The sequence below is a fragment of the Myxine glutinosa genome, chromosome 8 (genome assembly GCF_964187855.1).
Source record: "Myxine glutinosa chromosome 8, kmMyxGlut1.1, whole genome shotgun sequence".
Classification (NCBI taxonomy): Eukaryota; Metazoa; Chordata; class Myxini; order Myxiniformes; family Myxinidae; genus Myxine; species Myxine glutinosa.
Window position 1 is genome coordinate 49,855,454 of NC_136268.1, and position 10,067 is coordinate 49,865,520.

Below are 10,067 nucleotides of genomic sequence, written 5' to 3' on the forward strand. Positions count from 1 at the left end.
AAAAAAAAAAAAACAACGAATGGTCACAATAACTGACATCTCATTGACTCTTCACAACTCAAACTCTTGCACATTGTGTGTTGCATGGAGTCAATATTTGTACTTTCAGCGCCTTTCGCAATTTATCAATCAATTGCTATTTCCAGAATACCGTCAACAGAGCAGGGCTTTGTGCAGACGTCTTGTGCGAGGAGCTTCCAAGATTCCGGAGCAATGCTTGCTCAAGCTGCATCAGTAGGCTGGCTCTCACCGGTCGATAAGTCCCAACCCCAATTGAAGAGCAATGACGGGGTCACCTCACAAAAACTGCTTTGGTGAGAATCACTCAATTCAAGCAGACAACACGTCACCTGGAAATGGGCGAGTGGACGTATGGGAAGTTCCCACTTCCATTGCGATAATTGTGGTGTGACGAAAGCACAATCTAACAGGGCTTTTCTCCACCATTTGATATTTCTGCAAATTTGTTGTGTTTGAATATATCCAAACGAACATGCAAAAATGTAACTTTTTGTTTTATTTCAGTGAAGCCACTTTATGTCCATCAACCGATTATATTGCCCTTTCTAAATATCTAGAAGACACCGAGGAATATTTCATCAAACTCAGAAAAAAGGACTATTCTAGTTTAAAAAAAATTCAGGAACTGTTCATTTCGAGTTGATCTCCAACAATGTGAGACTGATATTTTAGATGGAAAGCAGATCCCTTCCAAATTTAAAACATGCAAACAGTTCTAAGTGAGGTTGAAATATATGTATATCAAAGTTGAAAACCATTACAAAGTGGACAAATACATCGACAACTGTCTTGATGAGCAAATGCAGTGGCTAGCTAACATCAGCTAAAAAGTAAAAATCAAAAACTAGAAAGACCAATTCAAGCTTCGCAACCAATAATTTTGCTTGAGAACCTAATCAAATTATGCGACAAATTGATCCTCCGGCAGAATATTTAGGTTGCCTGCATGGAATCAATAACGACTCCTGCTCTCTACATGGTGATCAGAACGAGGTGGTGCATGTGTTGAACTACTGTAAGAATCACGTTGATGGCCTCCTCTTTCTGAGCCACTAAGCGGGTTGCGCGGCACTGTACGAGTAGATGCATCACGATAAGACCCGTGTGGGGCCCCGCGGACTTGCCCAGAAAAGGATTCTCTTGGGGGTGCCCTGCTTGAGGATCCAGTGTACGAATCACGGGAAGGATAGCCACGTTCCGCAGGCGGATGAGCTGGACCACGTTCGGGACGGGCAAAACGCTCGCTGCTACGGCCATGGCTGTAGCTTTCTCCGGCAGAGCGGCTTCCGCCAAATAAATCCCGAGAGCTCCCACCAGTGTATGCGTCACGAGTGCTACCTCCATAATCATCGCATCGACTGCTGCCGCCATACCCTGGAGGTGGTCCATTACGTGAGCTTCCTGGGGGGTCAATCAGCAGATCAGAACACTGCTCACGCAACCCAAGGAAGATTGAAAACATCATTCATATTGTACATGAACGGTGAAACAGATGGTCACCTTGAGGCTCAACCTCCCCACAACACTCCCACACTTAGAATAGCTGACTTTCCCCTCCACCCTCCCCCAAGCTTTCTTGAATGATGGGAATTGGGGAAGAAAAAAATAAATAAATACAATTGCTCATTTTTGTCACTTGCTGTTCATTTGCTGGGCATCTTGAACAAATTGCTTGCCTTTTCAACTGGACACATGAGAAACATGCAAGATGAATGTTGAATTCGGTTCAAAAATTATAGCAGCTGAATGTGTCCGCCTGTCATTGCTAGACCACATATGCACAGTCAAATTCATACATAAAAAAGCTACGATGATGTACTGGAATCAGAGGTTTTCTTCAGTTGTTGTTTGTTTTCTGCCATTTCCAAGGTAATCTCGCTTTGTGAGGTATTTCAAAAAGTCATTGCTGCATTTGTGATAGTTTCACCATTCAGAACCTTACTGTTTTTGGCAATTCCATTTGATAGCCGAATCTGACCTGCAGAGTGCATATTTCATACTTTCAATTCAAGATTTGTTTTGTTTTTCATTTCTTTCCTTTTTTTTTTTTTTTTTTCATCTGTTTTCATTGTAGACCTGTTTTGAGCTTCTGGGCTTACTGGGTAACTGCAGCTTAATCCTGCAGCTCAGCATTTCAGGGTTCAAAAAAGTTTTCAGAGCAATCACTTACACCCTGTCCCCACTTCCCATTCTAATAATTCCTTTCCCTCAACATTGTCTGTTGACTCAGCCTGTCATCCTTCCGAGGTCGGCAAATTGAGTACCAGTTCACCGTTAATTCCCTGTGTGTCGCAAGACGTGACTAACAGAGTTGGCGGCAGGAAGGGCATCCGGCCATAAAACATTGCTTCGAAAAGGGGACGAAGGTGCCCGAAAAAGGCCAACCCCTGCTCTGTGGGGAAAATGGCCACTAAAGGTGGTGCCTCAACATTGTCTACCCAGAGTCAATCAACTTATCAAATACTCACCCCCATAAGAATCATAGCCATCTCTGTAGGATGCCCCGGTCCCGTGCTCGTTACTATATTCCCTTCCACTTCCATATGCCTCACGATCACTGCAAAATGTCAAGCAAACATGCGATAGTCAACTGAGAACATTTGGTTGGGCCAAACTACTCAAGCACGTGTCACACGTCATACAGTGCGAGCAAGCATGTACCTGTAGCCACGACTAGGCGGATAGTAGTCATCCCGACCACCGGAAGACCGGTATTCTCTCGGAGCGTAATCCCTCGATGGTGGTGCCCCATAGGCTTTGCCTTCCCGAAAACCTCCATACTCTCTGCTGCAGATTGGAAATAAAAAGTAAGGGACAACAAAACAAATACACCTCAACCCTGACATTCGCAGAGGATATGTTCCTGGAAAATGCCACGACAGTTGGAATGTAGGAGCATTATTTCAATGTAAAAGGGGGGCATAGGTCCTGGCCATTTACAAATCTGCGAATGGTGAGGCAATATACGCGAGTGCCGGCTGCCGGGGGAAATCCGCGAGAGCCGGGGGAAATCCGGGAAAGCCGAGGGAAATCCGGGAGAGCCGGGGGAAATCCGCGAATATCGAGGCATTGTCTCAGTGGAGAAAAGGGAGACGGCTAATTGCACTAGTAGATACAGTGGAGTATTTTCATGACCTGTTATGCAGCTGGTAAAATATCCCACTAAGCAATGTTTACACTTTTTTTCTTTTCTTTTTTTTATTATTTAAAGCATTCAGATTTGCCACATCTAGCCACCTCCATCATGCCACATCCATTTTGCCACATTTAGCGATTAGGGTGCCGGCTTGGGATCCTAGGATCCTGGGTTTGAATCCCGATTGATCGCTGAATTAACGCCAGGGGGTTGACTCAGCCTGTCATCCTTCAGAGGTCGGCAAATTGAGTACAAGTTCACTGGTAATTCCCTGTGTGTCGCAAGGGGCGACTAACAGGGTTGGCGGCAGGAAGGGCATCCGGCCGTTAAGCATTGCTTCAAAAAGGGGACCACGGTGCCCAAAAAAGGCCAACCCCTGCTTTGCGGGGAAGAATGGCCTCTAAAGGTGGTTCTATTCAGATTTGCCACAGTGGGTGCGCGACTCGCAAGGGCAACCCCTCCCCCCCCCCCCCCACCCCCCAAGCTGCTATTCCCAAATATTTCCCAGCACACCTTTGCAGTCATTCCACTTTCAAAACCAATTTGCTTTTTTTCCTCATGCAAACTGTTACGGATGCGTCACTTCCGTTGTTGTGGTTTTCATCCACTGTAAACATTTTTGATTCCATGTACTATTATTGTTGTCGTTTAAGGGAGATAGAGGTTACTATTTTCAAAAGGTAAAAAAGTCAATTTTTAAATGAAACTGGAACCGGACGAAGAGGAAGAGGAGGAGAAGAAGGTGGAGCGAGTGAGTCGGGGAAGAAGCCTAGCTGCTTCGAGGTCTGGAGCAAAAGTTGATGAACGGAGGTCACGAGCGAACTTCGGGTTTCCCGGGAAAGGGATTCTTGCGACAGTTGTTATCGCTGTGACAGATCAACCTGCGTGTCAGGTTTTGGCGGTTGATTCCGAGGAGAATCATCGTCGTGCCGTTACGCCTCGAGAACGGGCCGTCGGCCATTCTGACCCGCGAGCTTTGCGCATCGCGCAAGGTTTTTCGCTTCGCTTCACCCATTTTCACCGCATCCAGACATTTATCTGGTGTGTGTGTGTGTAACGTGGATTTTGAAGGTAAATCTGCGGTTCGCCGGTTTGGAGCCGGGAAACATCCATACCCGAGGGTGTGATTTCCCCGTCGCCTGGAGGGCGCCTTTGGATTTCTCCATCACCTTGAGGGCACCTTTGCGCAGCTTTGGCCGCGTGACTGTGACTGTCATCCGAACGGGATTCTGGTCTCGATTGGACATCGTTCTGACGATCGCTGGAGCGGATCGACTTGGGCTTGATGCCGGAATAGAGACATTGGGGAATGTTCTTCTTTTCGCTCACTTGGAGCACAGTGAGTTATATTGTAGGAACCTGATGGTACCTTAAAACGATCATTCATTCATTTTTCATTCAATTGATTACTATTGTTGTACTGTTATTCTTGTGTGATCTTAATACAATATTTGTTTGTTGGTAACAATTGGTGTGGCTTCACCATTGATCTTTGACATACAGAATAACACATTTTTCTGCCGTGACTCCTCTCGGGGCTCGGAGGTACACCGTGACCGGGGGTTGGGGAGGAGTACGTAACAAAACCTCAACCATGCAATTTATTTGAGAACCACACTTGCCCAGCATGACTGAGTAGCCATTATCTTTCAAGCACGACAGATCACGATTTTCTCTCTTCCATTCACACTTTCAATTAATGGAAAAGGATGAACACCAGCCCAGAATTTGTACATTCTCGTGCCCTGATAAATTTAGACCAAAAAAAGTTCCTCTCTTAAGCACATTTCAGTCATGTTTATGAAATCATATCAAATAAAGAGTTGCAATAGAATGATAGATGAAAAACATGTGAAGATTCAACCTACAACCCATCTTTGGCATATACATATTATTACAAAATGCTTTTGAAGTGAGGTGCGACATAAACAATAGCTTTTCAGGATTTTGAGCGAACCATGGTCAGTACCATTTTGACGGAACCCAGAGAGCACATTGAGAAAAGTCGAGGAAAATGGAATTTTTCGACGAGATTCGAGGTCGAGGAAAAAAATGGAAACAACTGCAAGATTACTCAGGCCTTGAGAAAATAGTCAGGTTCACTATGTTTTTTCGTTCAAAATTTTTGGAGATGAGCAAAACGATACATTTTTGGAATATTCAGAGCATGAGGAATCCAAAAATTAATGTTGGCATTTGCGTAGACACCATTGCGAAAATGACACTCAGGACAGTGATGAAGATCTGTAAAAGCATATTCCTGAACGGTATAGACCTAGTAGATCCTATGTATAGGACTTATAGTTCAATCTGATACTAACAAGGATTTATAAATTTATAACAATTTATAACAATTCTTGCTTTATAAACCCACACCTATAACTTCAAAGGATTTGCAATACCATGTATTATGTAATACAGTTATATCACAAATATAAAGACAATGGTTTTCAATTACCTTTGTTTGTTGCTTTTCTATAACCCTGAGCACTATTTTGAGGCCTTTATTGGATTCCTTGACCCAGAAAACATAGGATAAGCATATGTAATTAAGTTTCTAAGTTGACTAGAAGCCGAGATAGCGCAAAATATGTATTTTATGGCGGCCATTTTGAAAATCCAAAATGGCGGCCATGCAGGTGTCTGTGCAAATGCCAACATTGATTTTCGGATTCTCCATGCTCTGATGATTCCAAAAATGTACAGGTTTGCTAATCTCCCAAAATTTTGATAGAAATTATATTTGTTAACAGAGTGAACCTGACTATCTTCATCACTGTCCTGAGTGTCATTTTCACAAAGGTGTCTACGCAAATGCCAACATTAATTTTTGGATTCCTCATGCTCTGAATATTCCAAAAATGTATAGTTTTGCTAATCTCCAAAAATTTTGAACGAAATTATATTTGTTAACATAGTGAACCTGACTAAAAGTGTGGTCAATCAAACTTGTTAGGCTTCAAAGCAAAGCAAGCATTGCATGGAAGGCCTACTGTTCCTGCTAGGATTCTTGTTTTTATTATAAGTAATATTATACTGGTTGTCGGACTTTTTTGTACCTACCGTACCGAAAACACCTTTGCAGACAGCCATATGAGAGTGCATGGTTGTAGCCTTAGACAAAACCTTAGGCAAGATGAATTTTGTTTTTCCAATTTTGACATATTGGCTGCCATTGCCAATGACGTCATAATCTTTAAATAATAATAATAATAATTCATTTATTTTGTATAGCGCTTTTCAAGAAGCCCAAAGGCGCTTTTGACAGAGTGGAAAACATAATGCATAACAATACATGAAAATAACAATTGCAAAAAGACAAGAATCAATAGGGAAATATTTAACGCAAAAGGAGGGAGACGGAGAAGAGATAAAACCACCTTTAGAGGCCATTTTTCCCCGCAACCGGGGGTTGGCCTTTTTCGGGAACCGTGGTAGTTGTTGTTTTTTTGGTCCCCTTTTTGAAGCAATGTTTTACGGCCGGATGCCCTTCCTGACGCCAACCCTTTTTGCCGCCTTTAACGACAAGCAGGGAATTACCAGTGAACTGGTACTCAATTAGCCGACCTCGGAAGGATGACAGGCTGAGTCAACCCCCCTGGCGTTAATTCAGCGATCGACCGGGTTTCGAACCCAGGCCCTCCAGGGCCTCCAGGACAGGAGAAGAGATAGTCAGGGGTTAAATGCTGTGGGTTGAATGTTGAATGCACTGTTGAACAGGTGGGTCTTTAGTGATGTTTTGAATGTGGTGAGTGAGGAGGAGTCTCTGATGGTGTGAGGTAGTGAGTTCCAGAGGGTGGGAGCAGCGATGGAGAAGGCCCTGTCCCCCCAGGATCTGAATTTGGTCCGGATGGAGGGGGTCAGGAGGTTGGTACCAGCAGAGCGGAGGTTGCGGGTGGGAGTGTGTCTGGAGAGGAGGTCAGCCAGGTAGGATGGGGCCAGGTTATGGAGGGCTTTGTATGTCAAGAGGAGGATTTTGTACTGGATTCTCTGGGGGATGGGGAGCCAGTGAAGCTTGTAAAGGACAGGGGTGATGTGGTCACGGGTCCGGGAATGGGTGAGTAGACGGGCAGCGGAGTTCTGAATGTATTGGAGTTTATTGGTGATTTTTGAGGGTGAACCATAGAGGAGGCTATTGCAGTAGTCCAGACGGGAGGTGATGAAGGCGTGGATGAGGGTTTCTGCAGCCGTGGAGGAGAGGGATGAGCGGAGACGGGCAATGTTTTTCAGGTGAAAGAAGGCTGACTTTGTGATCTGTTTAGTGCGTGCGGTCGATCTTCTTCTCCAGAACCACTGAACGGATTAATCTGAAACTTCACAGATATGATCGACTACACATGAGAATTTATTTTTTGCAAACGATGACATCAGTCACGTACGTGGTATGGCGGCCATTTTGGATTTAAGGAATAATATTTGAAAAACCATCTCCAGAGCCTTTCAACGGTTCAATTCAAAACTTCATAAGTATGATCGAAAAACCAGGAATAATGTTTTTTTTGCAAACTATGACGTCATCAGTCACGTGGCACGGAGGTCATCTGTCCGTGGTGCAGCCGGTGCGTGTGTCCGTGGTGCAGCCGGTGGGTGTGTCCGTGGTGCAGCCGGTGGGTGGGGTGTGTCCGTGGTGCAGCCGGTGGGTGGGGTGTGTCCGTGGTGCAGCCGGTGGGTGGGGTGTGTCCGTGGTGCAGCCGGTGGGTGGGGTGTGTCCGTGGTGCAGCCGGTGGGTGTGTCCGTGGTGCAGCCGGTGGGTGTGTCCGTGGTGCAGCCGGTGGGTGTGTCCGTGATGCAGCCGGTGGGTGTGTCCGTGGTGCAGCCGGTGGGTGGGGTGTGTCCGTGGTGCAGCCGGTGGGTGGGGTGTGTCCGTGGTGCAGCCGGTGGGTGGGGTGTGTCCGTGGTGCAGCCGGTGGGTGTGTCCGTGGTGCAGCCGGTGGGTGTGTCCGTGGTGCAGCCGGTGGGTGTGTCCGTGATGCAGCCGGTGGGTGTGTCCGTGGTGCAGCCGGTGGGTGTGTCCGTGGTGCAGCCGGTGGGTGTGTCCGTGGTGCAGCCGGTGGGTGTGTCCGTGGTGCAACCGGTGGGTGTGTCCGTGGTGCAGCCGGTGGGTGTGTCCGTGGTGCAGCCGGTGGGTGTGTCCGTGGTGCAGCCGCCGGTGGGTGTGTCCGTGGTGCAGCCGGTGGGTGTGTCCGTGGTGCAGCCGGTGGGTGTGTCCGTGGTGCCGCCGGTGGGTGTGTCCGTGGTACCGCCGGTGGGTGTGTCCGTGGTGCCGCCGGTGGGTGTGTCCGTGGTGCAGCCGGTCGGTGTGTCCGTGCTGCAGCCGGTGGGTGTGTCCGTGCTGCAGCCGGTGGGTGTGTCCGTGGTGCAGCCAGGTGGGTGTGTCCGTGGGTGCGTCCGTGGTGCGTGTGTCCGTGGGTGCGTCCTTGGTGCAGCCGATGGGTGTGCCCGTGGTGCAGCTTGTGGGTGCCTCTTGGGCTTGGTGAAATGAGGAATTGCTAGGCAATGCTCGGGAAGGATGTGTGTGTGAGCGTGGGAAAATCTGGGTGCCTGAGGCAATGGTTTAGAGAATTGAAAGTGTACGGAGTAGTGTATGAGTGAATAATTGTGATGGTGCGTTGTATTGTATTGATTGAAGAAGCCTGGGAGGAAGGAGGGTGCAGGAGGCACCACGTGTGATTGCACAGGTGTGCAAGTGAACAGGTGTATGGAGCAGTGTATGACTGAGTAATGGTGATTGTGTGTTGTGTTGAGCAAATGGTCCTGGAGGAAGGAGAGTGCAGGAAGCACCAGGTGTTGGAGTGATGGCACAGGTGTGCAAATACAGGTGAGCATGGTTGTATGGAATAAATGGTCTGGAATATATGGAGTATGGAATGGATGGTGTGGAGTGAGTATGGTGGAAACTGTGGAGAGGAGTGGATGGTGCGAAGGAGTGTATGGGGAGGATGGATCCCCATCACGAATACCCGGGGAGGGTAGTTTAAGAGTTAGGTAGAGGGTAAAGGTAAATTGTGGTTGGATATTGGCATCTGTGGTGCGTGTGGAAGAATGGTGTTTGGATGGGTGCATTAGTGACGTGGAAAAGACTGGGCGTGTGGCCTGTTAGAGGGATGGTTGGTTGGGCGCTCCGCCACTGGTAGTCTGTCGGCCAGGTGAGGCCGCAGGTAGGCTCTGGGAGCCAGTTAGAGTTCAATGGGGCCCGAGGATCCAAAGGAAGGACCCGGTCAGCCCAGTGCCAGAGAGGGCACCGAAGGGGGTAAGCGCCAGAGAGGGCCTTCCCCAGGTAGGTTAGCGAGGAGCAGGTACGCTCGAGAGGCAACTTCAGTGGCGGAGGCGCACAGGTAAGTAGACCTGTTAGGGGAGCCACACGACTCAGTCCCGAAATTGTGCAACGGCACAGGGAGTGGCAAAAAATGTAATAATCTTTTCTCCAGACCCGCTGAACAGATTAATCCGATACTTCAAAGGAGGGCACAACTCCCCCATGGGAATGATTTTTTTCTGAACTATGACATCATCAGTCACATGGTGTGGCAGCCATCTTGGATTTAAGGAAAAATATTTGAAAAACGATATCTCCAGAACCTTTCAACGGTTCAATCCAAAACTTCATACGTATGATCGACTAACCAGGAATAATTTTTTTTGCAAACTATGACATCATCAGTGACGTGTGTGGTGGCCATCTTAGATTGAAGGAAAACCTTTAAACATATATTTTTCCAGAACTGCTGAACGGATGAATTCGAAATTTCAAATATATGATCGACTACCCATGAGGAAAATAGGACTGCATTTTCATTTTGACCCCCATACCTCACCAAGGTCTCGGAGGCAGAACGTATGATTGACACCTAATTTGGTGCGTAGATAGCCTTCTTAAAATGCCTCCATCATTTAATTCATGATAAAATGT

At 47.1% G+C, this 10,067-nt stretch overlaps 1 protein-coding gene across 2 annotated transcripts in view; it reads right to left on the minus strand.

Moving 5' to 3' along the window:
- Positions 1-502: 502 nt before the first annotated feature.
- LOC137432473 (RNA-binding motif protein, X chromosome) overlaps positions 503-10,067 on the minus strand; it is a 56,382-nt gene continuing 46,817 nt past the window's right edge. For both annotated transcript variants that reach the window (XM_068124441.2, XM_068124440.2), the window contains 3 exons: positions 2,683-2,808; positions 2,490-2,578; positions 503-1,422 (listed from right to left, as the gene is read on the minus strand). In XM_068124441.2, the coding sequence (XP_067980542.1) occupies positions 974-1,422; positions 2,490-2,578; positions 2,683-2,808 (664 nt within the window). In that variant the 3' untranslated portion in view covers positions 503-973. The remainder of the gene's footprint in view (positions 1,423-2,489; positions 2,579-2,682; positions 2,809-10,067) is intronic.